Raw genomic sequence first — 22,331 nt, 5'->3', positions numbered from 1 at the left:
ATTAATGAAATCGGTGCAAGTTGTAAACCGATAAATTGGTCGTTTAAAAGCAAATTGGATGGTTCCACCCACCCAATTGAACTCTCAGAGGGTATTAGGGATTATGGTAAACATTTTGTTAATTTTTATTTCCGGGTGAAAAAATCAAAAAATTCCAAAATTGAAGTCTAATGTCCACGCTTTTTAAGAAATTTTGGAGGTTTCGGGGTCCGTTGACGAAAAGACACGAGATTTTAGGGGGCACATCTTGGGGTCATATAATGCCATTTGAAACCATATATAATCATTATATGTTGTCATAAATTTTCGTGGTAGACTTGAATTAATGAAATCGGTGCAAGTTGTATATCGTAAATTGTCCGTTTAAAGGCAAATTGGTTCCTACCCAATTGGACTCTCGGATGGTATTAGGGACCATGGTAAACATTTCGGCAATTTTTATTTCCGGCCGAAAAAAAAGTAAAAAAAATTCAAAAATTAAAGGCTTATATCCACGCTTTTAAAGAAATTTTGGAGTATTCGGGGCCGGTGTCTAAAAGTCTAGAAATTCTAGGGAATACATCTTGTGGTTATATAATGTCGTTTGGACCAATATATGATCATTATTTGTTGTTATAAATGTTCGTGGTAGGCTTGAGTTATTGAAATCGGTGCAAGTTGTAAACCAGTAAATTGGCCGTTTAAAGGCAAATTGGATGGTTCCACCCACCCAATTGGACTCCCGGAGGGTATTAGGGACCATGGTAATTATTTCGGCAATTATTATTTCTGGGCGAAAAAAGTCAAAAAATTCCAAAATTGAAATCCACGCTTTTTGAGAAATTTGGTATGTTTCGAGACCCGATGTCAAAAAGGTTTGAGATTTTATGGGATACATCTCGGGGTCATATAATGCCGTTTTGAACCATAAATGATTATTATATGTTGTCATAAATGTTCGTAGTAGGCTTGAGTTAACTAAATCGGTGGAAGTTGTAAACCAATAAATTGGCCGTTTAAAGGAAAATATGATGGTTCCACCCACCCAGTTTGACTCCTGGAGGGTATTAGGGAACATAGTAAACATTTCGGCAATTTTTATTTCCGGGCGAAAAAAATGTAAAAAAATTTCAAAATTGAATGCTAATATCCACACTTTTTGAGAAATTTTGGAAGTTTCGAGGCCCGGTGTCGAAAATCTTTTAGGTTATAGAGGATACATCTCGGGGTCGTATAAGCCATTTGGAACCATATATGATCATTATATTTTGTCATAAATGTTTGTGGTAGACTTGAGTTAATGAAATCGGCGAAAGTTGCAAACCGGTAAATTGGCCGTTTAAAGACAAATTGGATGGTTCCACCCACCCAATTGGACTCCCAGAGGGTATTAGAGACCTTGGTAAACATTTCGGAAATTTTTATATCCGGGCTATATCCACGCTTTTTGATAAATTTTGGAGGTTTCGGGGCCCAGTGTCGAAAAGTCTTCAAATTCATGGAAATACATCTCGGGGTCTTATAATGTCGTTTGGAACCTTATATGATCATTATTTGTTGTAATAAATGTTCGTGGTAGGCTTGAATTAATGAAATCAATGCAAGTTGTAAACCGGTAAATTGGTCGTTTAAAGGTAAATTGGATGGTTCCACCCACCCAATTGGACTCCCGGTGGGTATTAGGGCCCATGGAAAACGTTTCGGCAATTTTTATATTCGGGCGAAAAAAGTCAAAAAATTCCAAAATTAAAGGCTAATATCCACCCGTTTTGAGAAATTTCGAATGTTTCGGGGCTCGATATCGAAAAGCACTGAGTTTTTAGGGGTTACATTTCGGGTATATATAATGTCGTTTGGAACCATATATGATTATTATATGTTGTCATAAATGTTTGTGGTAGGCTTGAATTAATGAAATCGGTGCAAGTTGTAAACCGGTAAATTGCTCGTTTAAGGGAAAATTGGATGGTTCCACCCAGCTAATTGGACTCCCGGAGGATATTAGGGATCATGGTAAATATTTCGAAATTTTTTATTTTCAAGTATAAAAAAGTCAAAAAATTCCAAAATTGAAGACTATTATCCACATTTTTTGAGTAATTTTGGAGGTTTCGAGTAGAGATGTCGATTCGGGTAAACGAGTCGGGTTTGGGTCGGTAAGAGTGGCTCGGGTCAACTCTGGTCGGGTCAATTTGGATTAATTCCATAACCTATGCGGGTTGGGTTTGGGTTGGGTCATGCTTTAGTCTAGTCACGTCAGGTCATACTTCTTATCTGGTTTGGGTCAGGTTAATAACATGTCGGGTTACATTCGGGTTGGGTGAGCAATAGGTCGGGTTTAATTCGGCGGGTTAAAACGGGTTAGGGTAATTATCGGGTTCGACTCGAGTTTGGTTCAAGTAAATAGTTTGCGGGTTATAATCAGGTCGGTTCATTCTCGGGTTTGAGTCGGGTTCGGTTCAAGTCAATAATTTGTTGGTTATAATCAGGTCGGGTCATTTTCAAGTCGGGTCATTCTCGGGTTCAACGTGCGGGTTTTAATCAGGTTGGGTCATTCTCGAATTCAAGTCAGGTTATGTTCAAGTCAATATTTTGCAGGTTACAATCAGGTCGGGTCATTTCCTAGTGAGGTCATATTCGGGTTCAACTAATTATAAATAGATAATTATCATTTTTTAAAGCTAATTATTTCCTTTGACTATAATATATATGGCAATATACTAGGGAAATATAATCTATAAATTAGGAAGATAATTATCTCCTTTGACCATACAACAAATATATATACTATATTTAACTCTTAAATTTGAGGATGATGCTCCTTTCTTTTGCTGGCCTGGACCGACTTGGTCTCCCTAGACAAAATGCTTTGATCAACGATAATAAGGTGGTCTAAATTGTATTTAAGGTGATTTGAAACAGGGTCGGGAACAATTTAGGTTGAATTTAGGTCGGGTCAATAACAAGTCGTGTTGATTTCGAGTCGGGTTAGTAACAGATCGGGTTGAATTTTAGGGTCGGGTTAGTAATAGGTCTGGTAAAATTCGGGTTGGGTCAATAACAACTCGGGTTGAATTTGGGTCAGGTCAATAATAAGTCGGGTTGATTTCGGGTCGGATTTGTAACAAGTTGGGTTAAATTCGGGTCGGGTTGAATTCAGGTCAGGTTAGTAACAAATCGGGTTAAATTCGGGTTTTGACGAGTTAAAACGGGTTTGGGTCAATTTCGGTTCAAGTCGGGTTCAGGTCAATAATTTACGGGTTACATTCGGGTTGGGTTATCTCCAGGTCAATTAATGTTCGGGTTCGGGTCTCACATACTCAGGTCAACTCGGGTCTAGGGTTGGTTTCTAGTCGGGTTTGAGTCACCATTTTTTGTAGTTTAGATGGGTCGGTTAATAATCGAGTTTAAGTCGGTATTTCGAATCGGGTTAACTTTTGACAGCTCTAGTGCAAGCTACCTTTTGGCTTTGCCTAGGCTACATGTTTGTAGCACTAAACATGTCATATCATAGTCTATGGGATCCGCCCATGTGATGGGGTTCGATTCCTCAAAGCTCCTTCTCCTGTGATAGGAAAAGGGCCCCTCCCCCGTAATTTACTGAAGAAAAAAAAAACATAGTATATGGGACGAAGACCATACCACAACCATGACACAAGAGTTCAAGTTAACCGCATGTGGCAGCTAGACATGGACGGTTCTGTCAAGTGTTTAGGCAGCCCTGTGAATTTGACAGCATGACAAAAGAGCTTGGGCAATCCACTGGCACAAGAGTAAGAACTGAAGTCTGAATTTAAAAACTACTAAAATGAGTATAATAATTATAAATCTGACGTTAGAGCTCAATACATATTTTCAAAAATTTCTGATCAAGAGTAATAAATTTCGCGTTAGAACTCAATACATATTTTCAGATATTTATGATCAAGAATGAAAATTTTGACAACTAAACTATACTGCAGCATATGCCAGAAGCCCAGAACAGAAGGTAATACTAAAATGCCTGATTCTTAATAATAACTAGAAGTATAGAACATTTAGAGTTTCTTGGACCCAAAAATATGGACCCAAACAAATAATTCAGACTGTTAGCATTGCCAAATCGCCATGTTACAACACTGAAGATATTCACACCCCATGGCAAACCCAAAGATCCTAGATAGAAAAAGATTAAAGGACATTTACATTTCTATAAATTGGGGGCCTCATACCTCCAGTTCCTTAGACAAGCTTCTTACAATTTCTGTTTCGCCTTCACCTGAAGGTGTAAGCCGAATTCTCTTTGCCAGTCGCACCTCATCTGAGTCTGAAGCTGAATCTTCAACCATCTCATTAATGCCTGCAGTTTCTCCTTCATCTCCAATATTCTGGAATTCTTGATGAGATTGCTCCTTACCCTCTTCATGATTCAGAGTTTGAGTTTCTTCCTTAGCTTCTTCATGATTCGGAGTTTGGGTTTCTTCCTTAGCCTCTTCATGATTCGGAGTTTGGGTTTCTTCCTTAGCCTCTTCATGATTCGGAGTTTGGGTTTCTTCCAGATCTTTGTTTAATAATTCCTTTGTCTCTTCTTGATTCGGAGTATGTGATTCTTCCAGATCACTGTTTGGCAATTCCTTTGCCTCTATTTGATTAGTAGTATGTAATTCCTCCAGATCATTCTTTGAAAATTTCTCAGCCTCTACTTGATATACACGTGAATCCTCCATATCATTGTCCCCGTAAATTTTAGCCAACTCCTGAGAATCCTCAGCTGGGGTCTCCATCATATCACTAGAAGCAGAGGCATAGCTTTCTGTCAAACTGTCTATATTTTCTTTCAGTTGATCAAAATTTTGATTTTGACCAAGAACGTCTTGGAATTCTTGCTCAGATTCAATGATCATCATATCCTCAGAGTCATCAGAACAATTCGAAGAAGGTGGTGAGTTATCCTCAGGCTCCCCTTGATTTGACATTCTCAAGTTCCATTGAAACCCACTATTAAAATCTGTGGGTGTATAACCAATGTCACAAGCATCAGAAGTTATTTCATTCATTTGCGGAAGTTCAGTTTGGCCCAAAGTGGAGGGGTCAAGATGCTCAACATCTCCTACTTCCTCCTGAAAAAGAGCACACAAAATTAATTCCAGAAAAATCATAATTTAACCCAAGGAGAAAAGCTCTCTTATATCAAAAGAGGACTATAATGGGACCTTGTGGTATTTGGCATATAGAGAACTGCATCAATTACATAAAAGACAAGAGGAAGGAAAAGAGGAAACAAATGCAACAAGCTTGGATTACACATTGAAATAGAAACTTCAAGAGGTGTAACAGTTAAAACATTTCAGGTTGATAGAGTATGTGCCCCACAAGAAGTCAACCGAATAACAAAAATTAGCCAACTTTATGGTAGGGGGAAATGACATTGAGGCAAGAAGCCCTCAGTATTGAGATTCCCATATGCTGCTCCTCTCTCTCTATAAAAACATATTTTAAACCATAGATGACCTAGTTACATGCAACCTACAATGACTCACCTTGATTGTTGGCATTGGACATCCAGGCCGCCCAAATGAAGCTCCTTGATCATAATGACACTGTTCAAAAAGCTCTCTCATACCTATACGGGCTATGCTTGAGGCATCGCTGCACTCAGGAGTCCTATATAGCGAGGGCATATCCAGCAGACCCATTTCCATCCCCAGAACAGGTTGGGAGTGCAAAGAATTCACAGGTTTCAATGGGCTCCTCTCTGAAATAAACTCTATGCCATTGTCATTCTCCTTATTTTCTGGTAATGCTGTGGGTTGTGACCCTTGGGAGTCATGATTACAAGTTGTAGCATTGTCCAACGGCCGATTTTCAAGGAGTTCATGGATCAATTTCTGGATACGAACACGCTTAAGAGAAGCTTCAGCAGGCATAAACCAATCCGGCTTAAGCTGCAAAGTTTAAGCATGCTATCCATCAAAATTCAAATATGCAAAAATAAACATCCAATCATTACCTGTTTATTTATGAGGCTGCATTATAAAAGCCAGCCAACGCAGCAACTATACCCTATACGAGATCTTATTTGTCTACTGCTTTGAATTCAATGTAATATAGTAATCTTCCTCCGTTATTTTTTAATCACAACTTGGAGATTTTACACTATTACACACTCCTTTGTCCGTCTTTAGTGATTTATATATAGGAAAACAGTCATATGGGATCTTGACCACCTTGTTAGATTCGTCTCGAAATATACTTTCAAAATATTAATTTTTATTTTTTACAAAAATATAATTAAACATATTAGTGATATAAAATGCGCACGAGCAAGCATGACAACTCAAACATTGAGATTAAAAAAGATTGGAGGAAGCATAATTTTTTAAAATGAAATATGTACTAGTACAATTAAAATAACAATGCAACACATTTTTAATTCATGTCCATAAGGTCCCTCAAAAAAAAAAAAAAAAAAAAAAAAAAGAAAAAAAAAAAAAAGAGGTCCATGAGGCATAAGCTTGTAATTCAGGAGAGATAAAACAAAATGAAGTATTTATCAGGTAACAGGAAATATACAATCATTAAGCTGTAATTAAAAAACAAGCACTGAAAAGAGTAGCAAGTCACAAGATTCTTAGCTACAATTGTTTACAAGAAACAAGTGCCATGCCACTGATTCTATTTTCAATGAGAAACTGGACACTACGAATACTTGTAAGTGAGGAGTACTGGAGAACAAGCACATAGCAGATATCAATACATTTCATCACAAGAGAAGCCATATGATAAGCAAACACAAACTCTACTATCAAATACCTGCATCTACTGAATCTGATCACAAATTACAAAATAGAAGGTAAGATCTGTAGAAACAGAGTACTCACAAAATTCTCAAACTTATTGATCTGGAAAGGACTGAAATTATGAGGTGCTTCGGCTATAAAGAGTTCTGCATAATGAAGCAGGAAAAGGCCGCAATCAGAACAGTTTTCCTGCTGTGGAAGCTGCCATGGAAAGGAAAAAAGTCAGGCTTCATTTAATGTATACAATAGTTTTCCTTTGTTTCCTACAAGAAAACTTATCGAGGAAGAGGAAAGGGCAGTTTAAGGGAGGAGGGAAGTGGGGAGGAAAATAAGGCGTCCCTTCACTTCCTTTCATAAGGAATAAGTTTTCCACTCTCAGGAAAATTATTTTCCACCCTTTACAAACTAAGCAACAGGAAATAAAAATTTCATTTTCTGGACAATGTTATCCATCAAAAAGACGGAGACTCAAGGCAAGAATGAACAGTTCATACATTCCATCCATAAGAAAAGAGTGGGTAAAAGGTAAATTTAATAATAATTTTTTCAAAGCAGGATATCAACTTGTATAATATCGATAACTGTATGAAAGAGGAATAAATTACACGACAATTTACTGCAATCCTTCAATTCAAAACCAATAAGCTTAAAGCATTTCATATATTCTTACATGATGCACCTAAACAATAAAGATAATAAATCACCAACCCTCTACAATAAAAAAATATATCTGTTGTATCATGATGACTTGGGAAGACCTTCATCCATAAACAATCAAGATAAAGGATGTCATGTCGCAACATACAGCTCTGAAATCCATGCTACCCATGGATGTCGAAAGGAGCAGTATGAAACCCATGCTACTGAAATCAATCATCCCACAATTAATTGCCAGTGCCAACCATAAACTATATATAAGCAGCCTAGACCTATATAAATGAAATTGTATGCCCACTAAAACTATGATTCCAGTTTTGTTGCCTGAGCCTATTAAGGCACCATGATAGATTTTACATGACATAATCTAACCTAACTTGGTCAATAGTTTTAATATTAAAAGAAAATTCAAGCAAATATTACAACATAAACAACAAACTATATAGTAAACTGGATATCCAGCCTACAAAAATACAAGAACTAGTATCTAGTCAGTATGCGTAAGAAATAGGAAAATTTGTCAAAAAAAAAAAAAACCTTTCAAATGCACCATTTTGCATTTTGCGGAAGAAAAAAAAACCTTTTAAAAGCTTTATCGTAAAAGAAAACCCGAAGTTTTTTTTTTTTTTTTTTTTTGTTCAACACAACCTGTACCTCTAATTCACTTAATTAATTCTAATTTCTTCTAATTAGCCTTTAACTCTCACTTAACCATATCATAATTAAATTAATTTACTACATCCGTCTCGTATTAGTTGCAACTTTGGGGTATTATTTGTGAGATATAAAATACTCCAAAGTTGCAACTAATATGAGACGGAGGTAGTATTTTTTTTATATAAAAAAAAAAAGCAAAAACCACCACCTCAACCACCAGCCAACCGCCTCTCCCTTTCCCCCTCCCCTGACTGCAGCCCCCTCCCTTGACTGAGCCGCGCCACCTTGAACCCCCTACCCCGGAGACTCACCTCTACCGCCGGCTGAGACTGCCACATCCCAAAAACCAGAGACCTCAAAAACACTTAACAATAGTGTCCAATAAGCTTCCATCAACATTTTCTCTCTCCTCTTTCTCTTCACTTTCTCTCTCCTCATTTCTACAATGGCGTCTTCTTACTTGCTTCATCCCACCATTGCAATACCCCTCAAACATTCAAATCACCCACTTCTTCATTCCAAGATCTTCCTCAAAACCCAAACAACAACCATTTATGTTAAGGGTTTCCGAATTCGAGCTTCTGATGGGAGTAACAATGGCGATTCTTACCTTAATGTGAAAGAAAGCTGTTAATCAAGAGAAAATGTAGATTGAGTTTAATATGATTGCCCAGAATTTGCCCCCTGTTGAGGAAACCCCAGATGTTTTGGAGAGGAAGAGTAGTGAGTTCCAGAAGATTATGGAAATTTCTAAAGAGGAGAGAGATAGAGTTCAGAGGATGCAGGTTATTAATCGTGCTGCTGCCGCTCTTTCTGCTGCTCGTGTTCTTCTTAAGGATAAGAAGGCTGCTGCCATTGCAGAAGCTGTCCGTTCGAGCGCTGCCAAGGGATGGAGTCATGGAGAAAGGGAGGGGGTGGCTGGCCGGTGATAGGGGTGGTGGTTTTTGTTTTTCTGTTTTTATTTATAAATTTATTTAATTATTAAATTGTTAAGTGAGAGTTAGAGTTTAATTAGAAGAAATTAGGTGTTAATTAAGATAATTAAAGGCATTAGGTTGTATTAAACAAAAAATTTCACAATCGGGTTTTCTTTTGCCAAAATGTTAAAAGTCCGGTTTCCTTTTTGAGAGATTGTTATATACACCCGGGTGCACGGTACACCCAAGGGTATTTGTTTGTTCATTTGACGATAAAATGAGCAATAATCATCAAAATGAGCAAAAAAATACTTTTGGTTGCACCGTGCACCCGGGTGTATAAAACAATTTCTAGCCAAAAAGCTTTTAAAAGGTTTTTTTTTCGCAAAATGGTGCATTTAAAAGATTTTTTTAACAAATTTTCCTAAGAAATATACCTCAAGTGACAGAAATCGAAGATTTAAAAATTTCGAAACTACATCTTCAGAAGTCTCTTTTTGCTTCTCTTTCCACTCTTCTGAGAGGTAGCTGCCATTTCAACAAAAATAAAGTTTGAAACCCAATTAATTAATAAAAGAAAAAAAAAAATATTCAATAGCAACCATAATGATACACCAAAGCAGCTAACAAGCTCTTCCCACCAAGACACAGGTTCTATGAAACATACTTTCCACTTTGCCAAAATAGCACGACAGACACCAACATAGTGGGAAGGGAGCAAGGCAAGGATGAAAAAATTCAAGTACACAGGAGCACACAACTTTCAGCACTACAGTGGGCAGAGAGCAGATCACTATAGTAAGCCTGCCTGAAGGACCATCAGTGTACTGTTTCAAAGAAAATATGTTGATGATCCTAATAGAAGGACATACCTTTGAATGAGATCCTTTAACCCTGCATGACTTCCTCTGATAGAGTCCATATGCAATATACAAGGAACCTTCACAGATTCATCAACATTCTCATCTGAAATCAAGGGACCTTACGGTATCAATGTCAGTTTTAGTTTTTGGCACGAAGATATAAAAAAGCATAAGTTACAGCTTCTATGATAAATTTAAAATAGTCCTACTTAAATTACTCATGCAGAAACTGAAGTCTGACAGGTGACAGCTACAAAAAAAAAAAAACTCTTTATTATTATTTTTTTCTCTTGAAAATGAAGTATCATAAAAAGAGCACCTACCATTGAAGTTAGCAACTTCACCAGGATGGCATACAACAATCAAACTCCAGTGAAGACTGATGTTACAAACAAACAGAAAAGTAAGTGTCCACACACATCACGTAACCATAATTCCATAAATGAACTTAAAGCATACAAAGCTGATTTCTTACTTATAATTAACCGGAATAAAAATGTAATCCTTCTCAAATATGTTCACTTTCCTTGTCCATTTCCGAACACGTTGATAACCAGCCTTGCCATCAAAAACACCTGATGGGTTTTTGTCTGGATCAGCCAGCTTGCGGAAAAAGAAGCAATTAAAAAAGTGAAATCTGCCTCTTTCTGTGGAAGCAATTTCATTCTCTAAATACCTGTTCAAGGGCAAAAAATTGTGAGCAAATGTACAAAATGAAAAAAAACCTAATAATCCTTAAATGAAGAGTCTAAGATTACATCAGATGATCAGAATAACTAGATATTGCCTGCTACAAGTGCTACCATTATGCATAATAGATAATACTTTAGCCAACAGATAAAAAAAATTTGGCAAAAACGCCATTTATTCTAAAAGCCATATTTTTAAACAGTTCAATTAATTCAATTTATACAACAGTTTAGGTAAAGAAATTTCTTTTCTGTTTTTTCTCTGTTTTAAAATTATAGGTAAAGAAAAAAAATTGAGCATATGAAAGTAGCTTTGAGCAAACCATCTCCATAGCTCTTGTCTCTCCACAGCAAGCAAGCAAAGAGCCGACGAGACTAACTTGAAATACTTTAAAGAGGCAGACAAGTATGCTAAATATGTAATCCATACATATGATCATCTTTTATATTCATATTTTATTTTTGAAAAAAATAATACAGATAAATATTGACAGTTATATTTTATATAAGTTACATAAAAAGTCAGATAGTCATTATCAAACACTTTTGAATATCATATTATTTCAAAGTTGTTAAGAATGGATATGAATATAATAATGCTAATTTCAGAAACTCAATCCATTATCAGCCATAACAAGACACACAAAATCTCCAAAACTTACAAACACCAACTAAAAGCCAAGATAAGAAGCAATTATCCTAAAAAAAATAATAAAAAAAAAAGTTAAATCCTTCAATAGTGACAACTCAAAGAAATAAGCCAACCTATTCAAAAAAAGGATGCAAATATTGAAATAAATCACCCCTAAGTAAGTGATCAATTCCCATAACCGACATGAACTAAGAAAAAAAAAGGTACACCACCCTTCAAGGCTTAAATGCATTCTCACAACACCCTCCACCATAATTTATCCAAATAAGCATCAAAGGATCTTTAGTTTACACTAACCTTATTTAGACCATAATAGAACAAATCAAAATTCTTGTTACATGTATTAATATAATACACCCTGCCTTGGCCGTATCTTCTTTTAGGCCATTGTATGATGATGGTATTTTCATATGTCAACAAGTACTAATTAGGTATATTTCCCCTATAATGGAACTTCAATTCAGGTTCAAGGCCTTCAAGATAAATTAAATCCATTCAATTAAAAGGGTACTACTGCATGATGAAAATTTAGTTAAGGGGGATTTCAAAGCTCATTCAAATACCATCTCGTTCTTCTATGAAAATAACCAACAAGGAAGAACTTATCCGCAAAGCATTTTAATACAAAGGGGAGTTCTTCCTTTATGGGGGTTATTGTCACTGGGTAGTTGGGATGAGACTCATGGTTGAGGTGTCGATGGTTTGTTTAGCATTGTAAGGAAAAGCAAGTATCTCGTTTACAAAATTGAGTCCAATTGAGAAGTCTAGTGTTGAAAATCGAATAATAAATGAGTAATTGTTTAGATAATAGAGAGGGGTGGCGTTGACTATACATTTATGGGCTAAGAGGTAGTTTGTAATTTTTAGTTAGGAGTAGTTATGACTTCTATGAGTATAGAGCACTTAAGAGCGTTAATGATTCAAAATCCTAAAAGCAAAATCAAATTGACCTTATAGAGTTTAGAAGAATTTAGAGGTACAATTACCAACTCAAATATTACAACAACAAAGCCTTAGTCCCAAAATGATTTAGGGTCGACTAACATGAATTGTCATAAGAAACCGCCAGACAAAGAAAAAAAGACAGAACAAGATAGCCAGCTGCAGTAGTTTGGAAAAAAAAAAAAAGGCAAGTAAAGTGAGAAAAAGAAAGATCATCCAAGTAAAATTTAAGAGAGATTTAAAAGAGTATCAATAATAAAATTTAAGAAAGTTTTGAAGGGAGTGAAGAATTTAGAGGTCAATCACCAACTCTAACCTTTAAAAATAAAATATACAACACAATATCCATGGAGCATACTTACTTAATATAGAAATCAATTATTGTATCATTAAGGAAAGTATCAGGCTCCAATAAATCCACATCTCTTTTACTGATTACAACCGCATCTACAGCACCTTTGGGGTAGACAACCTCTTCAAAAGGCTCCTCGAAACTGTAATAAATTTAAAAACATAAATAAAAATTAATTTTATAATGTGCCTCGAAAAAATGACAGATAATCTATATCAACCCTTTTCAACAATTTCACTTACTTGGGAAGATACGAATCAGAAGAAGACTCACAGTTCTCTAAAGGATTTGTACCTCCTTCGCAAATTTTGCCACTATATACAAAACCATTTAAACATCAAAGGACATAGATAACAGAGCAAAATGCTGTCAATAGAATCAGCAAAGATATAAAGATCATAATCGCATAGCATAATTCAAAACACTAACTTGTACTACGCAATAATTAGATCGGCATACTCCCTCTTTTACTTCCATTTTAGAGTAGACTCTTGTTCCTAGGAAAGATGAGTGGGTTTAAGAAAAAGGTGGACTAAGTAAGAAAAATAAAATAAATAAGGTGGGTAGCTCATAGGTGTTAAGGAAAAAAGTGAATAAAGTGGGTGGGTGAAAAGGGTGTAAATATTGTGAAGGGGGCTATGGTAGCAATATGAGTTTTCCACATATAGATTAATGCAGAAGTAGGTACATCAAAAATAAATTTATTTTTTTTTTAACAAAAAAAAAGAGTACCAAGGTTCAAAATCCATGACCAGTGTAAGCCAATATGACTTTCACAGCCTTGAGATGTCCAGTATTAAAAGGATTCAAATTAAAACAAATACGAGACAATGCAAACAAAACTTTACCCCTATATCTCCTGTTATATCATTGCAGTCAACCTACTTAAAAACTTGTTAGAATGGTATCTGTTCGACCCAGCCAGCTAAAATTGGGCCAAACAAACAACCAACAGAGGGCAGCACAAATGAGCAGACTGTTTTAAGAAACCTAAGCAAAATGGTATCTCAGTGTATGAGAATAAAAGAAAGAAATAACAGAGTGCCACTCAGCCTTCTACCTTCACCTATCCAAAGATTCTATCCAACCCTTCTAAAGCAATTAGACAACATATAACTTTACTACAGACAGATGGTTCCCATAAATCAAATCAGATACTCACTTCAGCCCAAGGTTCCAGAGAGCCTGGTACCTAGTATCAAGTGTCATGATCCACTCTTGTCTCTGGAGCCATTCAGGATCATGAACCAAGAATTCCAATACTTCAATGCCTGCACATCGTACAAGAGTATTGATAAGCAATCACTTGCAAGATCCAAAGACACCCCCAAACTCTCAATCTTATCAATGCTTTTAAAGATTTTAAAACAAATTGGTTGCAGATACCTATTACAATGTACTGGTCAATTACCTAAGAACTGAAATTAAGAAGTACAGCTACAAAACACAAGTTTCACATATATCCTGAATAAAAAAAAAAAAAAATTCCTTCTCTTCCAAAATATTCTAATTGGTTAATGTAGACTCCTATTCCTATGAAAGTTTGAAAAAGGTGAGTATATAAAAAGCTGGATAAAGTAACAGAGAGTGAGGGGAAAGGTGCCAAACTGCCAAAATTGTGGTGTCGTGAAAAAGGATGGGTAATATGTAGTAAGAGCAATTCCATTCGAGTTCAATTCGAATCTGACCGATCCGAAGAAAAAATTCCGATCCAAATCTGTTTAATAGTAGTCCAAATCCAAAAAGTATATGAGGCGGATCGGACTTGAACTCTACGCAAAGTCCGACCGAGTCTGAGTATGAGGATATGCTTTATAATTTGGGACAATTGCATGCTTTTTTGTGGAAAATTTTTGTTATGTAACTTAATTCATAATTTAAATATGTTATGTTTAGACTTTATACCCAAAGTTTTTTCTAATTTTTTACACAACAATATTATATTAAAGTTTGTTAAGGAAAACCCTAGCAATTACAGATATATCATACATATATACATATAAAAATAAAAAAAAAAACAAAAAAGGTAGTCGGATCATTCGAAAGTCCGAATAAAAGGATTGGATTCGGCTCCTATAAAATACAAGTCGGATCAAACTCAGACTTTTCGGATTCGTATCCGATTACAAGGTCTGTTTACTAAACAGATCAAATTCAGATTTAGCCGTATCCAACACCAATCCGATCCGTTGTCATTCCTAGTAATATGGGGTTGAGTAGGATATTATGAAACATTCAAAACAAAAAGTGAGTTAAACATTTGGGAACAAAATGAATAAATAATAAACCATGTAACATCTTAAAGAGACTTGCCATGTTATATTCATCCTGAAAATGAGTTTCAATTCAATTATGTTTCCAAAAAAAAAAAAAGGTTCATACAAAAATGTTAACTTTAGAAAACCCTTTTTTTTTTTTTTGGGGGGGGGGGTGTGGGGCATTCTACAAAAAATCAATTCTATTTCCCCAAACCTAGGATAATATTACCCTGATGTTTCTTTGTCAGACACCCCAGCCCTACTTAGGAAATTGAATTCCCTTGTTTGATAAAGCAACAAAAGATACAAGTACAACAACACAATTAAGTAAAAGCAAATCTTATCAAACGGAAAAGTCAAAGCAAAAGATAAATAAAACAGCAATCGAGCAAAGCATCATCCTCAAGGCCATCACTCCTTTCCCAACACCAATTCACTAACCATCGTAATAACCATTGAACTACCCCAATCATTATACTGTTTATGGGATCACTCGCCATACTTCAACAGCCATAGGTGGCAGTGGCAGTGGCACTTTGAGATTTGGGCAACGCTGACAGTACTGATCCAAGCCAGAGGCAGTAGATCAGCCAAAAATCAACCATAGAAAGGTAGTTCTACCAAAACAACCATCCTCAACAACCATAATAACCACAAAGAAAGTAACAAATTGAGCATCTACAGCTTCTACAATGAGATGCTAGAAGCACTGCTTTGGTGGTAAGAAATAACTGAGTTCAAAATCAACCATAAGTAGATTTGATTAATCAAATCCCTATTACCAAATAGGGGCATTGTGGCAGAGAGTGCCTATGACCACGATGAAGACAGAATGGTGACGAATAATAATTGTTGATCATCACTATGAGAGGTGAAGTAGGAAGAGGTAACATTTGGCAATAATAAGGCCATAAGGGTTATAACCAAAAGACATGTCATCAAACAGCCTTTAAAATTCAAAACAAACCTGTCATGCCATGTGCATTTTCTGCTTCTACTGCATCCCTTGTGAAAAGGTAGACTTTCACTTTAGCAGTACAAGCCTGAAATAAATACCATACATGTGAGCTACATGACTATCGCATGACAGGCAAATGTTAACAATAAATTCATAATAGAAAAGACAAAAGAGATAATTGACATACAACGTTACTCCACTGTGACTCAATTTTTAAAATCTCATCCAGTCTCCATTCGGACCTAGATGCCTCAGATTCCTCTTCTAAGGTTGACATCTCAATTTTGATTGAGGTTTTGGAAAACAATATATGGCAGCCAGGAAAATATTTATCACCGTAGGAGACATAATCAGTATAAACAGCTCCCATATCCATATCCATATCCATATCCATATCCCCCTGAAATATATGCACATTATTGTCAGCATAAACATTGTGTAGCAGACATTTTCTTCTCGATAACACCACTAATAATAAGTCAAATACACAAATAAATTTAAAGAAGGCTTATGTCTACAAGGACATGCCTGAAAAAAAATTATAAAAAGAACAGTAGAGTAATTACCATATACCAACCACTATCTAATTGATCCTCAGCTGGTCCATCTACTGAGAAAAAAAAAGAGAGAGAGAGAGTAATGAGTTTTATTTGATAAGTCCAGCTTTGCCAGCAATCAAATTTGGGAGAGAGGAGGGAAGCTAAACACACACACACGCAAAAAAAAAAAAAAAAAAAAAAAAAAAAAAAAAAAAAAAAAAAAAAAAAGAAAAGAAAGAAAGTTATACCATAATCCTCTTCCTGCTCATAACCAGAAGTGGAAGGACAGCTCTCTTGAATACTATCACAAGTTTCTGATGCCTCGGCATCAGCTGAACCATTCTGCGAAATTCCCATGCAAAGTGAAATTGTGCTCAAACCAAAAACATTAAATAAAAAAAATGATACAAGGAAAATAACAGCATACACTGCATGGTGAATCTGGGATGGAATCACTGATATGACCATTTCCAGATGGAAGTCCGGCAGGACAGGAGATCCTTATCTCCATGTCCAAAGACGAACATTCGGGTTTTACACTATCTCCAGTAAAATGACAGTGCTTTTGCAAGATTCTGTCTGATACAGCACCAAAAACCTCAGCTTGTGGAGAAGCAGCTTTATCCGATTCACTTTCAGGGCGACCAGAAACATCATTGACAAGACCACGATCATCGTCATCAATTGCAACAACATGAATTTGTTTCACATTACGAATTTCTTTCATGCTGCGAATTTCTTTCATCTGAGCAATGGACCCAGAAGAAGCTAATGACAAAGAAGGCAGTCAAATTCATCAATTATCTTACTGAATACAGGCCTGAACATTTACAAGAAAATTTAGCTAGTCCTCTTGCAAAAACATGATGAGAAAGGGCATCAAAATGCAACATAAGCATATGAGATTTTGTGAATGGAGATTGAACACAAACTCGAAGTTAAAAAAAAAAAAAAAAAATGAGTCAAGAAAATACTAAAGCTGATGCCATAAGCCTTTGTTCAACAAGATCCAACTTATCTTAACATAAATTTTTTCAATTTACTCCTGGCATGCAGTAAAACTTACACTGTCACAAATCACAGTGATACACTTCACTCTGATTAAGTTTAAACAGGCAAGGAAGAATGGAAGTTGTTGGGACCTGAGGTATCTTGTATTTGTGCTAAACTGCAAATGAAACCCAGAAACAGCGAGCATTCTTGTTTCCAAAAAAACGAGGGTTTTGTGCTACATAGTAAACATGTACAACAACAACAACAACAACAACAAAGCTTGGTCCAAAAATGATTTGAGGTTGGCTAAAATAAATCATGACGAGGAAGTGTACGCAAAAAGTGAAACAATAAAGGTAAACAAAGAAAAGTGATTAGATGAAAGTGCCGGAAAACGAGAGAAACATAATGAGCAAGATAACAAAGGAGGTTAAAGTGGAAACCCAAAAATGAGGACATACAAAAATAATTTGGGGAAGCCTTAAAAAATAGGGCAAAGAGAAGATAAAGAGAAAAAACAAGTGACAAAAATCATATCATAGGTTTGTGAAAACCTTAAGAATTTGCAATATATATATATATATATATATACAGAGAGAGAGAGAGAGAGAGAGAGAGAGAGAGAAAGAGTTATATTATGTCCACTAAGTAGACTTTTTTCCCTCCAAAGCCATAATTTCCTAATTCCCTCATAGACTCAAAAATCCCAATCACCCTCTTCCAAGTTAGATAACAAAGGAGGTTAAAGTGGAAACCCAAACACGAGGACATACAAAAATAATTTGAGGAAGCCTTAAAAAATAGGGCAAAGAGAAGATAAAGAGAAAAAACATGTGACAAAAATCATAGCATAGGTTTGAGAAAACCTTAAGAATTTGCAAACACAATGAGTTATAGTTATATAGTTATAGTTATATTGTGTCCACTAAGTAGATTTTTTTCCCTCCAAAGCCATAAGTTCCTAATTCCCTCAAAGACTCAAAAATCCCAATCACCCTCTTCCAAGTTTTTTATGTCGACCCCTAGCCCTTTCCAATCCCATCACTTTGTCACTTTTCAAGCCTCCTAACTGGTGCATCACAAAATCTCCATGTTACATGACCATACCACCTTAGGCTATTCTCCCTCATCTTGTTTTCAGTATACGTAACCCCCAAAATTCTTCATAACCACACATCCAACGCAGCTTACGCAACTCCGTCACATTCATCTTATAAACATGACAATACTTCGTTACCCAATTCATACTTCAAAGGTTTCCCTTCAATTTAATTCAGCCTTGTAGCCCTATTCTTATTTAGCTATCCTGCTTTGTATCTATATGTCATATCTCCATCCAACTCCTCATGCCTTTCAACTTCTAACTCCACTAAGCTTACACACCATATATTCCTTCTGATTTGTGCTCCATCCAAATCCTCGAGATTCTCACTTTTCTTTTCCTCTCAATCCACTATCAGATTATTCATTTTCACATTTAAGAAATAACCTTAGTAATTGTGCGATTTGTGCCAAAACCAACTCTGAAATATAGTAAGCGACAGAGGGAGTTTCAATTTTTTTAAAAAAAAATAAATACTAATAACAAATTGAATGACAATAATAATTATAAAACAAATATACTAATAAGGAGGCTAAAGCAAAGAAATAAAATACGGCTAAAAATAAATTCACAAATGAACACGGTCAAGGAGCCCTCCTCACAAATCTTGAAGTTACAAAGCTTCTTATTACAGTCGTATGCCTTGATGAGATTTAGATGGGGTAAAAGTCTAATGGTTACCTATTTTTCTTCTCCAATTCCTCAATTTTCCTCCTAATCTTTATCAAGATGCCTCCTTTTATTGTAAACAACACATCTAAACCCCTCACTTTTTGTGCCTCAAATTCTATAGGGGTTAATACCCACTTTTTTTTCAATTACTACTCTTTGTAATGCTTCATTATATTTGGCACCATCAAATATATCTTGCTTGGAGAAAACCCTAAACCACAAAGCAGAGTAGCCCTAAACATCCACATTTATGTTGTTAAACTTGATCTGAAATGGAATCTACTTGTCACATAAACACAAGACATTCCTTGAAAACTATCAGTCCATCACCCAGCATACAACAGTAATCTCCTCATTTACATCAACATTAACCTTGAAAAAACCTACATTACCCAACTTGTAAACAATCCTGATCCCAACATTGTTAGAAATCCTATCACAACTGCAAGCCTACAAAGCATCTCTACAAGGACCACAAAACTCTTTTCCCAGAAGAAAGGCATTAAAACCAAGGGGCTTTATACGTTCTAGTAAAAATAAGGGCTATCAGGCCAATCACCCTTCCACATATTCTCCCAATTGCACCTACAACGCCATCTACATCCAATAAAAAAATACAATTTTTTTTCGTTTTCCTTCCTCTCACCAACCCAAACAAAAGCATGTTGCATCACATTGCGTGCTAGAACCCAACATGGATACTGAAAGTATAAACAAAATACAATTTTGGGATGACCATGTCTGCCCAAGTGATCACTCACATCTCCAAACTAGAACAGCCATACCTCACATCCAAATTCTTTAGGAGCATTTTCAATACCAAGCCCCACAAAGCACCCAATCAAAACAAACTATACTTAACACAATGCTAATAACCTTAACTTAATTGATGAAATTCTAGGAAAGCAAGACCTATACTACCTAAAACCTCGGATCAAATCCCGTCTACATTAATCCCTCACACAGAAACCTCAATACCAAAAACAAATCAAATGCCAATAACTACAGCTTATTTTTCCAACCAAATAACAAACTTGCAAATAATTGAACAAATTTAAACACCCAAAAATTCATACCAGCTTAAAATTAACATAAATTAAGACTAAACAAATCAAAAAGGAAAGATTAGGAACCGAAATAGAAAGAAAAGGTGATGAAAATTACCGTGTTGGAGGGATTGATACTTAGTCATCGCATCACCATCAACATCGAATTTAGGGTTTGAGAGTTTAGACCAATGATTAAGAGTTTCGGGCAATTCGTCTTCATCCTTGAAATCATAGATGCTCAAATCTCTTTCCTTCATATTTGCATAGAAATTTGCAGGATTCAGGAACCCTAATTGACGACGAAGTTGAGAGGTTTAGCGAGGAGAGAGAAGAGTGAGTTGACTACGGTTGTCTGGATTTGCGAAAAGACGATCATTTGCACGAAACGTTTCGTTTGGGTATTTATAGGTGGAGTGAAGTGAAAATATTGCAAAATAAATTTAAATTAATTAAGTTAAATTCTATCTCACCTACCCTTCTAAAGGAAGCATTAATTTGCCTATTTGGTTTACGGAGTATGAGTAGCTTAATTAATTAAAGTGTTATCGAGTACTTCCTCTGTTTTTAAACACCAACACCTTCAACAATAGACATAGACATGGTCGGCAAAATATAGTTGTGATTGTAGCAGTAAACGGATTAAGTAACTGTTAACTATCAACAAACTGTAAATTGTGAACCTGTGAAAATAGATATTTATACTATAAATTTTTAACAAACTGTCAACAACTGCTTTTATGTTTCAACAGCTACCATTATCATACCAGACGCTCAAATTTTCTATTGATTCAAACCACTCTAAAGTTTTTGCCAAACACGCCCTATAACTTGTGCGTAGTTTTGAAAATGTATATGTATCTCCCTCATTCGACGATTCTTGGATTTGGAAAATATCCTTCAGTTTCGTCCTCTCCTGATTAGAGGTCGTCGTTGAAAGGTTGGTAATGCCTCTTCTATCCTCTATTGGGTTGATATTTGGTGTGCTGCAAACGACCTTAATGTTATGTTAAATTTGGATCTTGAACTAATCTCGAATATTGATATTACTATGGATATGTTAATTCGAGATGATAATTCTTGGGATGTTCTTCTTCTTCGTTGTGTCCTTTTTACCCTATACCTGATGAAACTTGTTGGGGTCTCTCTAAACATGGTCGATTTATGTTAAATATGCTACATTAGGGTTGACTCACAATCTAACTACGTCTTCCCCTAAATGGGAGTTTCACTAGTTATGGAATTTAGATATCCTGCCCAATATTAAGATTTTTTTTATGGCAACTCTTCTATAATAGTCTTTCTATTAGACACACTCTAACCTCTAGGAATATTGAAATTCCTTCCTTTTGTGCTTTTGTAATGCTCACCTTGAGTCTATTCTTTCATTGACATTTCGCTTTTGCGCTCTAGACTTCTCCTTCGATGCATCATTGGATTGGGGTCATACCCCCCCCCCCCTCAACTACTAGATTTCTTTCGTAAAATCAAAGTTCACTCTTCCCATCTTTGATCTCCTTAAGGTTGTTATCTTTCTTTGGAGTATTTGGAAATGTCATAATGCAATTATTTGTAAGAACTCGTCGTCTTGTCTATATTCATGCATTCTCTCCTTTTAAGGAATGGTATACGCTCATTCTTTTTTAGACTCTTTTCACCAACCTAATGATTTGTTCTACTCACAAACTCTTCATCCAACTTCCACCACTGTTACTTAGTCCCCCACTCCCTTTCCGTCCGATTAGCTTTGTAGACTTAATTTTGATGGTTCTACTACACAGAATTCAGCCTTAGCTAGAGTAGTGCAAGGATCATTTAAGGAATCATATTGCTAGTCGTTCTTACAACTAGGGTTTTTGCCAGTTTTTCTTGCTGAGGCTATTGCCCTCCATAATGGTCTTCGATCTTTTGGCCAAAGACCATTTTCTCATTAAAGGGGATAATCTATTTGTCATTAATATTTTGCAAGGACATCTCACTTTAGTTGTACTTGGAAACTTCACGTCCTGTTGGCGGATATTGAGACTATTATGGAATCTTTTCGGGCTTTCAAGTCTCAACATATTTTTGGGAAGGAAATCGGGCTACAAATTATGTTGCCTCATTTATTGGATACTCTATTCCGATTCATCTAGATATCGACCCCTTTTATGGTCAACAAGTTTTCTTATTTTTTTACTCCTTGATAAATTAGGTCACAATCTTGTAAGAATCCGACCCCATGATTATGTTAGCCAAATCTCTCTATTGTTGAATAGATCGATTTCTTACCATTG

The 22,331-nt window shown here is 35.8% G+C and overlaps 1 protein-coding gene across 4 annotated transcripts; it reads right to left on the bottom strand.

Moving 5' to 3' along the window:
• Positions 1 to 3,831: 3,831 nt before the first annotated feature.
• Positions 3,832 to 20,454, bottom strand: LOC110706703 (probable ubiquitin-like-specific protease 2B). 4 transcript variants are annotated; one of them, XM_021884664.1, is made up of 17 exons: positions 20,174 to 20,454; positions 16,670 to 17,010; positions 16,491 to 16,584; positions 16,270 to 16,313; positions 15,891 to 16,103; positions 15,713 to 15,788; positions 13,650 to 13,758; positions 12,730 to 12,801; positions 12,498 to 12,629; positions 10,328 to 10,528; positions 10,176 to 10,231; positions 9,862 to 9,970; positions 9,427 to 9,517; positions 6,840 to 6,959; positions 5,499 to 5,903; positions 4,515 to 5,078; positions 3,832 to 4,478 (listed from the first exon to the last, which is right to left on the bottom strand). In XM_021884664.1, exons 1-17 carry the CDS (start codon positions 20,313 to 20,315, stop codon positions 4,185 to 4,187), a joined length of 3,063 nt encoding a protein of 1,020 aa, XP_021740356.1. In that variant the 5' UTR covers positions 20,316 to 20,454; the 3' UTR covers positions 3,832 to 4,184. The 4 variants fall into 4 exon arrangements, with proteins under 4 accessions (XP_021740356.1, XP_021740353.1, XP_021740355.1 ...); XM_021884661.1 differs by having other exon boundaries at positions 3,832 to 5,078; positions 20,174 to 20,453; XM_021884663.1 differs by having other exon boundaries at positions 3,832 to 5,078; positions 9,862 to 9,955; positions 20,174 to 20,453.
• Positions 20,455 to 22,331: the final 1,877 nt, after the last annotated feature.

Source organism: Chenopodium quinoa, unplaced genomic scaffold, assembly GCF_001683475.1.
Source record: "Chenopodium quinoa cultivar QQ74 unplaced genomic scaffold, ASM168347v1, whole genome shotgun sequence".
Lineage (NCBI taxonomy): Eukaryota > Viridiplantae > Streptophyta > Magnoliopsida > Caryophyllales > Amaranthaceae > Chenopodium > Chenopodium quinoa.
This window is presented reverse-complemented; position numbering and strand designations above follow the sequence as displayed.

What these genes read in the sequence shown, in the direction of transcription:
- LOC110706703 (XM_021884661.1), bottom strand. Translation starts at nt 20,315, where the DNA reads ATGAAGGAAAGAGATTTGAGCATCTATGATTTCAAGGATGAAGACGAA. An exon ending in TGAGCAGGAAGAGGATTATG is followed by an intron (nt 16,314 to 16,490) that starts GTATAACTTTCT and finishes TTTTTTTCTCAG; the next exon opens with TAGATGGACCAGCTGAGGAT. An exon ending in AAATGCACATGGCATGACAG is followed by an intron (nt 13,759 to 15,712) that starts GTTTGTTTTGAA and finishes TACGATGTGCAG; the next exon opens with GCATTGAAGTATTGGAATTC.